Genomic DNA, 15,880 nt, shown 5'->3' with positions numbered 1-15,880 from the left:
ATCCGAGCTCGATGTGGTGGCACACATCTTCAGTCCTAGCCCTGGGAAGGCAGAGGCAGGCAGATTTCTGAGTTCAAGGCCAGCCTGGTTTATAGGGATGGATAGCCAGGACTACAAAGAGAAACCTTGTCTTGAAAAAAATAAAATCCAAAAGGAAAAAAAAATTGCTGTTTGAGGCCAATGAAACAGCTCCCTGGGTGAAAAGAATTTACTGCTAAGCTTGACCAGGGTCCAATCTCAGGACCCACATGATAGGACAAAACTGACGTTTGTAAGCTGCTCCCTGACCTACACAGACACACACAAAGTAAGTAAGTGTAAAAAAAAAATTGTTAAAAATTGCTGAAAGAACTGCTGGTCTGAGTTTCCTATAAAGCCTTCAAATAATTTTGGGCTTGGGATTAGTACAAAATTTCCAACAATTTCTAAATAGCATTAAACATACTTCTGGGGCTGGAGAGATGACTCAGTGGTTAGGAGCACTGACTGCTCTTCCAGAGTCCTGAGTTCAATTCCCAGCAACCACAGAACCAGGTGGCTCAGAACCATCTGTGATGGGATCTGATGCCCTCTTTTGTGTGTCTGAAAGACAGCTACAGTGTACTCATACATAAAATAAATAAATTAAAAAAAATACTTCTGCCATTTTATGCTGCATACTGATGTGAAATATAAATGTGAGCATTCATGATCTATCTCCTTAATATGCAAAATTGCTTGTCTTTAACACATGTTGCTTATTCCATATATACCAAAGAACTGATTTAAAATAAATTTCTTTATGTCTATCAGCAAATATTTTATTTCTATCCCTTTTTTATACACACCTAGGATGGAAAAAGTTTACAAAGCCTGCTCCAGAAATAACTGTCAAAAAAAGACAACAGAAGCCATCAGACTCAGTAGGCTGTTACTCCCCTGTTGTAGGGCATGTTCATTTGTCCGGGGCCTTGCTTCTTTCTGTCTCCAGTTTAGTCTGCAGTAAGTCTTATCACATAAACAAATGAGAAGAAAACACTACTCTGCTACTGTAGCTGTTCTCCATGACTGCCAAGCATTTAACTCAGAGTTAAACTGCACTACATCAGCTCTCTGGCATCATACAGCATCCAGCCTGTACCATTCTCCCAGTTTTCTATCTCTCGCTGGCCCATACACGCCAGACAAATGGCTTATACTTGCAATGCCCATCAGACATCTCCAGTAGCCTTCCAACTACTCTTCCAGGGAACTCTTTGCCCCTAATGTTCTGTATCTCCGAATTGCAGCTAAGCTTCCACAGGCCTATTTTTCAGCTACATTTCCCTTAAGTCTTTAAAATAGTATATACTTGGGGTTCTTTCCTTTCCCAGCCCCTTCTTCATTATCACTCGACATCGCCATCATCATCTTCTAATAAGTTGCATTCATGTATTTACCATAGAGGTCCTGGTAACTAAGCTCAGGTCGTCAGGCTTGGCAACAAAGCCCTTTTCCAGCTAAGCCAGTGGTTCTCTGCCTTCCTAATGTTGCAACCCTTCAGCACAGTTCCTTGTGTTGTGATGACCCTTAACCATAAAACTATTACATTGCTACTTCATGACTGTACTTTGGCCACTGTTGTAAATCATGATGTGAATATCTTACTGCAGGATATCAGGTCTGTGGCAGCCCACATGCTGAGACCCTCTATCCACGGCATCTCCCTGTCCCTGTGTGTCATTATCTTCATCGTTCTCCCATAGCTCTAACTCAACATTCATTACTTATCACAGAGCCTGTAAACCAAATCTGGTAATCACCTGATTTCATAAGCACAGCTTATCAGAACACAGCAACACATCCATTTACTTACCGACTTTCTACTGTTCCTTTTGTGCTCAAGGCAAGCTGAGTAGCCACAAATGAAATAAAGCTCTCCAAAATGTAAATTATTTGGGCTTCAAAGATTATTTTGGCTTTTTACAGGAAAAAGCCTGTCAACCTGTTCTACAATGTAAAATACACCAAATAAATAGTCCTAATAACATTTCCTGCTTTTAAGTCCCAATGCTGATGCTATTTCAGGCCATCTATGGAATTTCTAACTATATTATTCCCAATCTGTTGTTTTGCTCTCAGCAACAAGTCTCTGTTGCAATTACGGTTCTATATGTACAAATCAAGCTACTTAACTCAGAAAAAGAGGGTTTCCTCAATCTAGCCTCAACTTTCTAAACACTCCACATTTAAGAAATAATGCATTATTTTAGTTCCCAAATACACTATGATGCCCCTTCTAAGCCCACCCAACACTTACCACCAACTGACACCCATCTGTGTTATGAAGCCTTCACTGACTTGCCCAGGCCAGCTTACAGTTGCTTTCCCTAAGGGCCCACTCTACTGAGAATGAATGCATTTCCATGAAAGTATCCTTTGCTTTCCATGATCCCTGGAATCTCATTCTTCAAGCAAGAACCCTGAGGCAGAGGAGGATGACTAGAGAGCTGGGCTGGCAAGCTGGACTAAATGCTGGTCTTGCCCCTTCCTAGTTTCTTGTTTTTAAGCAATCTACCTGATTTTCCTTATCCATGTAGCAACACTTGTGACAATTAAGAGTATTCTTACAAACCAAGTGCTTTGCTCACTGTTAATTACTGGTAATTGTTATCGTTGATGTTTTATTCCTCAAACTCAGTTCAGAATTCATAGTAGATTCCAGAACTCAGTCTTTATACTTCAGTTGAAATGACTTGTTAATGTTTGCCTAAAACCCCCTAAACACTCACTCCTATACACTAGGAAGTCCTTCCATTCTAAGACAGTTAATGACCTAAGAATTGTTACAATCACAAACAGACTTGAGTTAATTTAAGGAAAAAAGGAAGGGATGGAGGCAAGAAAATCTACTGGGAAGATACAGAGCAATCCACAGAACTAACATACTCTAAAGAGTCAAGTCTATTAAAACACAGGAATCAAAGCAGTTCCCACAGAGGTAGATGGCAAGAATGGACAGTTCCTTAACAAGACCTCCAAGGGAGGACCATGGAAAATGCCTAGGGCCAGCCAGGAGGCAAGTAGGTTAAAAAAAAAAAAAAAACTTGCCACCAAGCCTGGCACCTAAGAGCAATCCCAGGAACCTATGATAAAAGATCAGACTCCTGTGCACTGTCTCCCCTGTGCCTCATCCCTACCCACATTAGGAACACACAACGCGGCGCGCACTGGATCAGGAGCACACAATGCATTTGCAATGCAGTATCTTCAACATGTGATGTGCAAACAAACGCACAAACATTGCACACTGCCCCATATAAATAAAGTTTTTCAATTTTCTAAAAACACATATAAACACCAGGAACAAAACTTGATTGGCCTAATTTGTGTTAGCCAGAAAAAAAGATGAGGCATTTTAAGTAAAGAAGAGAGAAAAGCAATCAGATTGAAAAAAGTCCACCAAGAAAGCTGGGTATGGTGGTAGGCGCCTGCAATCCCAGCATGTGGGAGGTGCCTGCAAACACCTTCAAGCTTAGCCAACGCTGCCCAAGACCCTCTTCTCAAAACACAGAACAAAAAAGAGACCTACCAAGAGCTAGGCAATGACAGGAAAGTAGCTTTCAAAGCACTGTTACCAAAAGTAAATGCAACGCCACTGCTTCAGCTCTTTGCCTTCAAGTCTGTCCTTCCAGAGCTGTTTCAAGTACAATGTTTCCATAGCCTACCCCATGGCCCCAGATGTGGTCAAGCACTGCCTTTGTCTAGACTCTAACAGCAAGCTGCCTACAGGTATTAGAGAACTTAGTACACATCATTCAACTAAGCCTAGGGAAGAACCTCATCCTAAAGCTCCCTGTGTGTGTGTGTGTGTGTGTGTGTGTGTGTGTGTGTGTGTGTTTTAAAGTCATTATAATCTTATATGTGTTATGCTGCATGCATATCTGAGCACCTCATGCATGCAGCACCTGCAGAGAACAGAAGAAGGCACAGATTCCCCAGAACTAACGTTAAAATATAAGCCTGCAAGCCACCACGTGGGCACAGGAAATCATGCCAAGGTCCCCTGGAGCCAGTGTTCCTTACCATTGGCCATCTCTCCAGTCTCTCATATTTATAAATTTTATGACAAAACTCTGCTTGGAACACAGAAAAACATTAAATGTTATTAAATCTGTTTTCTAATCACTAGGGTCTGTGAATCAAATTTAATCAGCAACAGCAGATTCAACCCCACAAAAGGGATGAACGAAACCTTCACAAGTATAAGAAAGAATAAAACCCAAGTTTTAACTTATCTAAGAAACTGAAGGCATTACCTATAAAAAGGATATGCATAATGGATATTAAGAACCAATCAAACAAAACTGTATCATAAGAGGGAGAGAAGAGTGTAAGACATTTTAGAACATGGTACTCTGACTGTTCTAAAGACACTGACAGACAAGGCTTCTATGACCAGAAACCCGACAGTTCAGTCACTCTGTCTCTTCAGCTCTGCAGAGGGCAGTCACTGTTACAGCCTAGCAAGCTGTACACTAAAACCTGTTCAGCGTCCGTTTCTCTGACCAAAACTCCCTATGTCGGGGGGAAAATATTTTCATTTTCCTAAATCATAACTAATTCCATATCATAAGTGCCATAATGAGGATTTGCCACGTCCATGAGGACAGTGACGTCTGCTTGACTACTATTCCCTTCCCTGCACGGAACCCGTCAGTCAAACTGTGCACTAGCACGATAAAGTCAAGTGGGGCTGCTGCAAGTCACAAGACTCTGAAGCCAGCTTTCTAGAATATACTTTCTAACTCCTTAACTCGATGGCAAAGGTTCCTGTCACTTTTTTCTCCCTCAAGTATTGTCTAGTAGGTCATAAATAACTCATTAAAATACCTAAAGTTCAATTCAGCAAATACAGTAACCTTCATACCTGTAACGTGATCAAATAGTATCATTATCAGCATAAAATACATAGCATCAATTAAAATTTTTGATTTAAAAAATATGCTGACCTGTGAATGCTGGCAAACACCTGTAATTCTACACTTATGGAATAGGGGCAGGAGGCTAGGCGTTCAAGGCCAGGCTCAGCTACATAGGGAGTCTGAAGGCCAGTGTGATTTATGCAAGTCTTGTGGTAAGCAAACTGACCAACTCCCTGTAAGTTTAACTTCCAGTTTACAGAAAAGCCTAAGGATGATGCAAAATATAAGGAACAAATTAAAGTACAACATGAGGAAAGACAAGCCTGTGCCAGGACCTTCTATGAGGCTCAGCCATATGAAACTGATTCCTGATTGTTCTAAACCACAAAAATGATAATTTCCCATGGTGCAATGCAATAAAAGAACTTTGACCTGATTTTTTCCCCAACAAACGAATGGTATTTTAAAGGGTGTACACACCTGTAATACTAGCATTACCAGGAGGCAGGAACATCACTGAGAAGTCTAGAATAGCCTGAGCTATACAGCAAAGCCTTGTCTCAAAAACAAAACAAACACACAAACAGTATCAACAACAAGTAAGGCCGAGGATGTAGCTCAGCTGGCAGAGTGCTTGCCCAACCTTAAGTTTGATCCCCAGCATCAGAAAGTGGTACATGCAGGAGTATCAAGAGTTCAAGGTCATCCTTGGCTATACAGCAAGTTCAAAGCCAACCTGGGTAAATACATGAGGACCCTACCTAAAACAAACAAAAAACCGAAATAAATAAATAAATAAAATGGTGGGCAGGCAATAGCCAAATGTAGGAAATAACCCAAGTACTCACTGAAAGAATGAATAGACCAATGGTTCTCACCCTTCCTAATGCTGCAACCCTTTAATACAGTTCCTCTTGTGATGACCCCAACCATCACACTGCTACTTCACAACTGTAATTTTCCTACTCTTCTGAATCCTAATGTAAATATCTGTATTGTCTGATGGTCTTGGGCCACCCCTGCAAAAGTGTCGTTCAACACCCACGCCAAAGGGGTCGAAACCCATAGGGTGAAATCCACTGGAATAGACAAGCAGAATATTAAGGGAAGGAAAATTTGACACATGCTACAATAAAGATGAACCTTGGAAATACTGTGCAAAGTAAATATAAGCTAGTATCCAAAGGCTTGTATGTGATGAATCTTAATCTACTAAGCACTTGCTTTAATCTCCTAACACTTTACCTGTCATAATGTTTATAATCTATTTTCAAAGTAGAAGGGAAAGACAGTATAGGAGTCATAGCCTCAGTTCAAATATGTACTGTGGCTTTTCTTCTGTTGGCCGTCTAAAGACAAGATGGTCAATAGCAGCTCTAGAGTCAGCTGCAGGAGTTTCACTAGTTCTCACTCTTGCTGTCTCCTCAAATCACCAGGGCCTGATAGGGAAACGGGTTGAACATGTGCCGGCAGTGGCTGGTTCCATCAGCACGCAAAGGACAAACCTTCTTAGTTTGTACTAAGTGATCATTCTTGAAAGGATTACTCAAGACCAGTAAGAGATCACGATAGTCTTTGTATATTAACATATGTGGTGTGTGTATACACACATACATTTAATTAATTTTATGCATGTGGGTGTTTTTCTTGCATGTCTATCTATGTAACAAGTGCATGCTTGGTGCCTGAAGTGGCCAGAAGAGAGTTCAATCCCTGGAACTGGAGATACAGACTGTTGGATCCTGCCATATGGATACTTAGAATAGAACGTTGTTCTGCAAGAGCAGCAAGTGCTCTTAACCTGCTCTTAGCATCTGAGCACTCTCAATAGCCCTGCAAAGTGCAAGAATGTGTGTGTGTGCGCTCGAGTGTGTGTGTGTGTGTACACATACAACACACTGGGAAAATACAGTGCAGTATGGGTGTATTCAAAGATTGCTTTGTTTCAACCATATTGTGCAGTAGACACTGAAGATTAGAGTTGATACCCTCAAAAATCTTACCATACAGCTGGGAGAACAGACAAATCACAATTCAACACATTACTACTACTACTACTACTACCACCACCACCACCACCACCACCACCACCACCACTACTACTACACAATAACAAAGATTCCCTCGGGAGTAAAGAGAAGTACCTTGATCTACAGTATTTAAAAGGAAGGAATTAGCTAGTCAACAGAAAAGAGAAAAGGATATTTCAGTCAGCAAGATAGCCCTGAGAATAGAAAGAGCCCTGGGAAAGAGGGGAGAGCAGGATTCCAGATTATGTACAAGCATATAAGACATTCAGTGTTGCAGAGCTTAACTGGGTGAGAGAAGGGAGGGGCAGTGAGGAGAAAAAGCATCAGGCTTACAGAGATCCCAGTGAACTAAAGGGCACCACTAAGGGGATTTTCATTCTGCCAGGTGACAGGCAACAAGGCCTCAAGTACAGGGAGGCACAGTCAGAGTAAGTAGGCGAGGCTACAATCCAGACAGCGGAGAGACTGAAGCCTCACTGACTGGCATCTGTCTAAAGGTGAAGGTGAGGAGGGAATCCAAGAAGACTCTACGGTTTCAAATTCAGGCACAGCTAGGGCAATGAGAACTCAAAGGCAGAACACGGCTTTAACGGTCATTGAGCATGAGAAGCTGCTGAGGTGTCTGTGAACCCTCCAGCAGATGACTAAAATAGATCTCATTCCTGCTCTTGCCACCCCCCCCACCTAAGAGAAGTGATGGCTAAAGCTAAGAGACCTGCTGCTGTCAGAGAGAGACGCACAGCAGAGCCCTAACACCAGCCTACACTCAATGAATAGCAGTGGAGCTGGCAAAGGCAAAACAAAGCCAGGAGTGAATGGGCCAGAAAACAGACACACTCCCACCCTCCTCCTGTCAACAAATTCAAGAAAATCAGTGCCTGAAATGTGACATAGATTCCCGAAAAACAGCCCCCTCTGCAGATTCAGAAGGCTGGGGCAAGAAGCACCTTCTAAACATTGAATGTGGTTAAATGAAGACAAAAAGAATGGTGAATCCCAAAAACACTGTGTTCAATTGCTATTAGTTAGAAAGGCTGACTATCAACATGCTAATAAAAATAAACACGAACTAGTATGAACTCTATACTAATCTTTCTTCTAGTTCATATCCAATGAGTGTGCTCACCTTACGAAAGTACATTTACACAAAACAGACTGGGTTTGGCCCAAAAGAAATTGTCATCATCTAAGAGTCTGGAAAGCCGGTTCCTCGTTAAGACCACTATGTTTAAAGGATGAGAGTTCAGTTTCCAGCACCCATGCGGGATAGTTCACAACTATCTGTAACTCTTAACTCCAGGGTATCCAATGCCCTCTTATGGATTCGGAGGGCATCTGCACTTATGTGCATGTGTGCATGTGTGCACATGCACGCGCACACACACTAAATCTTTTGAAAATTTTTAAATCTTTTTAAGTTTACATTTATTATCTAGTCCCTTTTCTCAAAAAGTATGTATGAAATCTTATCAACCAGTTACTAAATGACCAGAGACACTGCGAGGTCTCTCTCTCACTGCGAGGTCTCTACACCTTCCAGGCATCTTGGCAAAGGCCATACTTGAAAGCCACACACGCAGACTGTTACACAGCACAGCCCTCTGTCCAGCAGAGAACAGCAAGTGACAGCACAGGACACAGGCAGTCACAAGGACCTCATGAGGGTCTTCTGAAGGTCTGTTCCCTCAGAACGACCGTGTGGGAGAATCAATCTTTCATAAAGGTATATGAAGGAGTCTGAGGGAAGAGTTTACAAGAGTAAGCCCAACCCAAAGGACAGGTCTTTTCTCCAGAGAGAAATGTTAAATGACTGCAAATGAAAATGTGTTTTATCCTTGGTACTAAATCGAAAGGATAAGTGTTCCAGGGCTTATTAAACCAAATATTCAGGTGTTTTTTTGTGGCTAATAAGAATAAAACCTTTTAAGAATGGGGAAAAAAGCAAATAAATTTAATGATAAGTTGTATTAAATGTATTTATTATTAATGTTTTAAAGCACCAAAGTAGGAATTTTATGATACAGTCAACATTTGTTAACTACTTTCCTGGCTTACTAACCTTCAGGCATGCGTCACTCATGCCAAGCCCGTTTCCCTCAGAGGAGGAGAGCAGACTGAGCAAGACTTCTCTCACTGCTTTAGAGTCATCATGTCCTGACATACGCACAGGCTCAGTCTCTGACCATGGTGTGACTCAGGAATACTGAAGAGTTTGGCCTCAGGTTTCCTCCACAGCAAATGGGAATTGTAATGGTGCCTACTTTCACAGGGTGGCTGTGGCCAAATAAGTAATCTATAACATCATAAACACTCATTAAGTAGTAAGGTTTCTTAGTTGCTGCTCTATTGCTGTGAGAAAACATCATGATCAAAACAATTTCAGGGCTAGACCATGATCATCATGGCCCAGAGTGCAGAGGCAGAGAGACAGGTAGGCAGGCCACTATATGGTAGCTGAGAGTTCACATCTAACTCACAAACTGCAGGCAGAAGAGAAAATGAACTAGGCCTGATGCAGGCTTTTAAACCTCAAAGCCCACCCCTAGTGACACAATGAAACACCTCCTCCTGCAAGGCCACACCTCCAAATCCCAGAACAGTTCCACCACCCTGGGAGCAACCATTCAAATATATAAGTCTATGGGGGTCATCCTCATTCAAGCCACCCATTTCCTACCGTGTTATTAACTGTTGACAAAAGCGCCAGGTCCAGGCCATCCAATAGCTCAATGGGTACAAGCCGGGCACCCTAAGTTTGACACCTACCCAAGAAAGGAAACAACCCTCCTGCAAGCTGTCCTCTGACTTCCACGGGTATGCTGTGCCACATGCACAAAAAACAGAATAAACAAAAAGTTAGCTAGGTAGTGGTGGTTAACACCTTTGATCCCAGCAGGTCACTGTGAGTGGGGCAAGCCTGGTCAACAGAATATCTTCCAGGACAGCCAAGGCCACACAGAAATGCCCTTTCTCCAAAAAAACAAATAAAAAGTCATATTCTTGAGGTTTATGCACTCCCTGTGCATAAGCAAGACAAAGTTACCTTGGGTTCCAGCTACCTGAATGTTTGTTTTAGAAGCGTTCACTAAGCAGAATATTTCTGTTTTACACCCCTTTCTATATCTGAAAAGAAACAAAAAACAAAAAAACAAGTTTCTTTTTTAAAAAGCTTAAGGACAAAGCCTTACATGAAAAATGTCTATCTCCCCTTCACTTGTCTTTCTAGATTGGCTATAAACATCTGATTGGCTTAGCCAAGCTTCATTCACTATCAATGACTTGGCTCCTCCATGTCTACCTGTGCATCTTATCTTCTGTGAATTCTACACAAAAATGATGAGGAAGGGAAGGAAGATGAAGACAAAGAGTAAGAGATGAAAAGGGTCATCAAATCCTGATTTCAAGTCATAACCATAATGTCCAGCCTTAATTTTTGAAAAATCCCTTCTTACAGACAACACTCTTGCTACACTATTTCCACCACCTCTATATATCGCTATCTTTACTCTTTCCATGGCTCACTCAGGACATCTCACACTCTGCTCTGAATTCTTAGATCTCCCTACTAAGCAAAACCTTCTAAGGGATGCTTTGCCACAGGCATATTATCTCAGACCAACAGAGGCCATCTGGAAGTCTCAGACTCACCCCTCATTTAATCTGCCTCTTTTGTACCTATGAGTTTCTTCACTAATTTCTCACCAGCCCATCTCAAGTTTAACATATACTTCCTACAAAATCCACCACTTCCTTCTGTACGCCATGAAGTCACTGTTACAGAATGTCTATGTCTCCAAGATGGTTTCTCTCTGCAACCCTCTTTCTACTCACTCACAGTCCTTAGAGAATGCTGCCTCATTTTCCTTGTACCAGAGGACTGCATAATTTAAAAGTGTTTTATCGTCTGTCTACACTATTTGTAAAGAAACAGTATCAAATACCTTAATAATCACAACTACTTAATTATAGTGCTAACTCATAGGACTCAAGTGCAGTACAACTTTTAATGGAAAAAATAAATTTAATATGGCTGGCATCTCCTCTTAGTTCTGCTTAAACCCACAGTAAAGACCCTAGATTAGACCAGATTCTACATTACCCCTTCACCATTTCTAGCACCCACCCCCTCCCCATGACGCCTTAGGAAAAGCAGTTTTACTAAGTTTCCCAGTGAGTCCCTCTCACTTCATTCATTTGCTGATTTCTGGGGTACCACGCCAGGACGTCCTTGCACTCCTAACTGGCTGTTTCCCCATCAAGTGCTCAGATGACTGAGTGTGCCACCACACTTTTGACTCTTAAAGTCAGTTCATTCCCATTTCTCTATCAAAAACCAATCACACTTCATCGTTGTTTGCACTACAGTCACCTAACAGTCACTTAGTAAATGAATGCTCATGTGACCAGATCAGCACATTACAGAAATATGTCGATTTTATATCAAAGTATTTTTTTTCCTCTAGTAAAGGACAGTGCCACATCTAACTTATAAGGATTAAATGAGGTATTAAGCTCTTGATATGGCATACCAATATATATATTTGTGTCCGCCACAAAGAACTATCATTTCAATGCCTATTTCATGTCCTGGTAATACTGACATAGACTTGGAAATGAGATGTAAACAAAAATCAGACAGAATGGCAATTCTGCCTTTCTCTTGTCTCCACAAACCACTTGTTACTTTCTACTAAGCAGCAAGTATCTGCTGTGTGGAATCATGACATGAAGAAGTCCTCACAGTCATCATGGGACAAACAGGACATAATACTCAAGTGGATCATGACAAAAACTTACAGCAACATCCAGAAGAGAAAACTATCCACATAAACTATTTATGTTTTGCTTACAATAACAAGAAAAACTGCCGGTGGGATAGGGTGTGGTGGCCCATGCCTGTTATCCCAGCACCTGGGAGATTGAGGCAGGATTATTCTCTAGGCTTAACAGGCCTGCCCTGAAGTAAGGCCCTGTCTCAAAGAGGAAACAAATGAAAAGCAAGAGAAACTATCACACAGAGAGGCGGGGGTGGGGATTGCTGGTAGGAAAAGATCAAAACTAAGTCTTAAAGTGTTATCAAAAACCCAGACTGATGGCTGTTCTACTTGCTAGGTTTCACTTTTGTTTGGAAGTAATTCTCAGAAAGAAACTTAAACGTGATCAGGAGAGAGATAGAAGACCTACAGTCTCACGCAAACTGGAATTCCAGATATTTCCCCCAGGTTTTTTCCAGTTCATACTTAATTTTGTAGCTCTGAAAAAATGGCCCGGCTTCATCTGCTTCTCATCCAAACCAAACCCTCTATTTACTAACTAACCTCTTACCAAAAACTCTTGGACGATAGATACAAATCATATTACCTACTATTAGAATAGAGATGAGGATATGGGCTTAAAACAATTTCTCCCATCAAATCCAGAGGTTTGGTCCCAGGGAAGTTTGTGCTATTACACTTCACTGGGTTTAGTAGGAGCAGAGAGACCTCTAGCGCTACCTCAATAAGCAGAGTTTGCAAATAGTAGCTGCTAATGTCACCTTAATGAGACAATGGCAACATGCTGAGTAGCAGCAAACTGAGTGACCACAATGAATGTTTACAGTTTTGCAACCACTTGGAAAATCTACTAGCTTGGTAGCATGTGGTATACACAAGGACGTAGAAATCTATGAGTCCAATTTATTTCTGCAAAACAGGTCAATGAAATTATTTTCCCATTATTCACACTTCCACTCCAAGACGAGCTTTAAAAAAAGAAAAACCCCAAGATCAGAGGTCTGCACAACCTCCTTCCCAAAGCTTCAACACAAAAGATGGTAAACTATTGTCCACCTTTAGCTCGCTCCAAATGCCAGCAGTCACGGGGGTATGAGCTGCAACAGCTCGGGAAGACTGGTCCAAAGGACAGCACTGGAATATAAGAAAATGGTCTTGGCGCATCCTACCCTCCCCCATCCACCACCCTCAAACAAGTCAGTTACCCGGCTGGTCCCCACCCCCCTCTGAGGGCTGCCACCGCCCGCCTGGGCCCGGCTCGCACAAGGTAAGAGCGGGGACCGAGGCTCCATGTGCGGCAGCGCGGGAGGCTGCACCGGCTGCGGACACGAGCGGCGGCCCGGCCGGGCCCCGGCGGTGCGGTCGGCACGCGGGGCGGCAGCATCCCGGTCCGTCCTCCCGCGCGGCCCGCGGACCCCGCCTTGGCTCCACATCCCTTCCCCTCGGTCGCCAGGCCGCGCCCGCGCAGCGGGGCCGAGCGCTCGGCGGTCCCAGGTGCCGCGCTAGCCGCTCAGAGGGCGGCTGCTGCCCGGGCCGCGGCGCCCCGAGGCGGCGGCCAACTCCGACTGACCGCCAGCCGGCGAGAGCCAGCGGCCGCGGGCCCCCGCCCCTCCCCGCCCGGCCCGGCCAGCCGCGGAGCACACTCGCCTCCACATCGCGGCCCTTGTTCTTGAAGCTCTTAATGCGGTGGTTCTCCAAGCCGGGGTTCTCGGCCATGGCTGCGCGCGGCTCCGGAGGCGACTGCTCCTGCGGCGGCGGCGGCGGCGGCGGCGGCGAGTCGAGCGGGAGGGGACAGAGGGGGAGGAGCGCGCGCTCCGTGACGCTTGGAGCGCGAGGTGGCCGCGGCGCGGGGGCGGCGCTGAGGAGAGGCGCGCGCCGGAGAAGGCCGGGGCGCTGGCCTGCCGGCTGTCGCGGTTACCCTGCCCTCACCCCTTCGTAGGGCCTCCCCACAGCCGCTAGTCCGGTGCTAGAAATGGAACCCGACCTAGCAGCTTTTACCGCCACCCTTGAAGCGGGGTGGAGGGCGGAAACTACAGTTCCCAGCGTGCCGGGCGCGGGTCTGAGCCACGCTGTGAGAGGACGAGAAGCATGCCGGGAGGGCTGTGCGCGCGCTTTCGGCTCGGCGCTCTCGGAGCGCAGGCTCGAAGCCCCACCTCTGGGCGGAGTGTGGGCGGGGCAGCTCTGGAGACGGCACCTTGCGACCTATCGAGAGAGAGAGGCGGAGCTCCGGGGGCGCACCTTGCTCCCTACAGCTTGGAAAATTAGAAAAAGAACGGCCACGCGTGCTTTGCGCTTTTGGCTTCTTTAGGGTCTCCTCAAATAGCAGCCACCCTCAAACCCTGTTCTCTTGCTTTGCTTCGGTTTTATAAATAGCACGCTTGTTTCCACTCCACAAATACATGTGAGTGTGATGTGTGTTTATGCTTGCTTCCTGCACCGCTATTAAACTCAATGAGAACAGAGACATTGTTGGTCTCAAAAATCAGTCAGATCAAAACAGTACCTAGTAAATTCTCATTTAAAAAAAAAATAGTGTTCTAGTATCCCCTGATTTCTCCAAGCATCCTTGTGAAGCCTTCACTTTGGCAGCCCTACCTTTCTATGACCCCGTGCCTCAGTCCACCTTAACACACAATGTGGCCTTCAGGCAGTTAATCGGTCCCTCGGGCTGCAGACTCCAGATTGCCAATTCCCTTTAGCTTCCTGTTGGAACAAATAACGGTTTTTTGTTGGTTTGGGTTGGTTGGTTGGTTTTGTTTTTGTTTTTACAGCAGGTGGACTTTATTTGATTATATATGAGAATATTAATTATATTTCAGAATTGTCTTAATTAGGGTTTCTATTGCTGTAAAGAGATGCCATGACCATGGCAACTCTTATAAAGGAAAAGATGTCATTAAGGCTGGCTTACAGTTCAGAGGTTCAGTCCATTATCATCCTTGCAGGAAGCATGCAGGCAGACACAGTACTAGAGAAGGAGCTGAGAGTTCTACGTCTCGATCTGCAGACAACCGAAAGGGACTGTGTCCCACAAGGGACCTAGCTTGAGTATAGGAGACCCAATGTGTACCACATAGTGAGTGACACATTTCCTCCAACGAGGCTATACCTCCTAATGGTGCCACTCCCGGTGGGCCAAGCCATCAAACTCGTGAGTCTGGGGGCCATTCCTATTCAAACCACCACAAGAATCTTCTGCAAATATAACCTTATGTGCTATGCTACATATGACCAAATGAGCCAGGTCAGAGTTTGGTAGAAATATGCCATAAAGAATTCAGTTAAGACAATCTTCAGAAGTTCGGGTGTGCTGTCTCCCTGGTGAGGCCGTGTGCCCGGGAAGTCCCTGTCTTGGCCCCTGCAGCCTCCCGCTTCCCGCCACCATGGAGTACCTCATTGGCATCCAGGGCCCAGACTATGTCCTGGTCGCTTCTGACAGGGTGGCTGCCAGCAATATTGTCCTGATGAAGGACGATCATGACAAGATGTTTAAGATGAGTGAAAAAATCTTACTCCTATGTGTTGGAGAGGCTGGAGACACTGTACAGTTTGCAGAATATATCCAGAAAAATGTGCAGCTTTATAAAATGTGGAATGGATATGAATTGTCCCCCACAGCAGCAGCTAATTTCACACGACAAAACCTGACTGACTGTCTTCGGAGTCGGACCCCGTACCATGTGAACCTCCTCCTGGCTGGCTATGACGAGCATGAAGGGCCAGCACTTTATTACATGGACTGCCTGGCAGCCTTGGCCAAGGCTCCTTTTCCCGCTCATGGCTATGGTGCCTTCCTGACTCTCAGCATCCTTGACCGATACTACACACCCACCATCTCACGTGAGAGGGCAGTGGAGCTTCTGAGGAAGTGTCTGGAGGAGCTCCAGAAGCGCTTCATCTTGAATCTGCCTACCTTCAGTGTTCGGGTCATTGACAAAGATGGCATCCACAATCTGGAGAACATTACCTTCTCTAAGCGGGGCTCCTAACATCATGTCCTTCCCTCCCACTTAACAGGGAACTTTTTTGAAGGGCTCCTTTTATTTTTTTTTCTACTCTTTTGACATTCACTCTTGATAGATGGTTAATTCAAAATAAAGCTGAATATAGCTAAAAAAAAAAAAAAAAAAAAAAAAAAAAAAAAAAAAAAAAGACAATCTTCAGAGGAAAGGGAACCTGAGAGTCAAGAGCT

General features: G+C 44.2%; 2 protein-coding genes across 2 annotated transcripts in view; one reads left to right on the top strand and one right to left on the bottom strand.

Annotated features, from left to right (window-relative positions):
• KPNA3 (karyopherin subunit alpha 3) overlaps nucleotides 1-13,664 on the bottom strand; it is a 65,286-nt gene extending 51,622 nt beyond the window's left edge. The window contains exon 1 of the mRNA XM_080926942.1: nucleotides 13,336-13,664. Within this exon, the coding sequence (XP_080783068.1) occupies nucleotides 13,336-13,404 (69 nt within the window). The 5' untranslated portion in view covers nucleotides 13,405-13,664. The remainder of the gene's footprint in view (nucleotides 1-13,335) is intronic.
• Nucleotides 13,665-15,071: 1,407 nt separating this feature from the next.
• LOC308427957 (proteasome subunit beta type-2-like) lies at nucleotides 15,072-15,733 on the top strand (the record flags this gene model as incomplete). Its single annotated transcript, XM_080926251.1, has 1 exon — nucleotides 15,072-15,733. The coding sequence occupies one exon, from the start codon at nucleotides 15,072-15,074 to the stop codon at nucleotides 15,675-15,677; it is 606 nt and encodes a 201-aa protein (XP_080782377.1). The 3' UTR covers nucleotides 15,678-15,733.
• Nucleotides 15,734-15,880: the final 147 nt, after the last annotated feature.

Source organism: Micromys minutus, assembly GCF_963924665.1.
Source record: "Micromys minutus genome assembly, chromosome: 12".
In the NCBI taxonomy this organism is placed as follows: domain Eukaryota; kingdom Metazoa; phylum Chordata; class Mammalia; order Rodentia; family Muridae; genus Micromys; species Micromys minutus.
The sequence above is the reverse complement of the archived record's forward strand: the minus strand, read 5'-3'. Positions and strand labels throughout refer to the sequence as shown.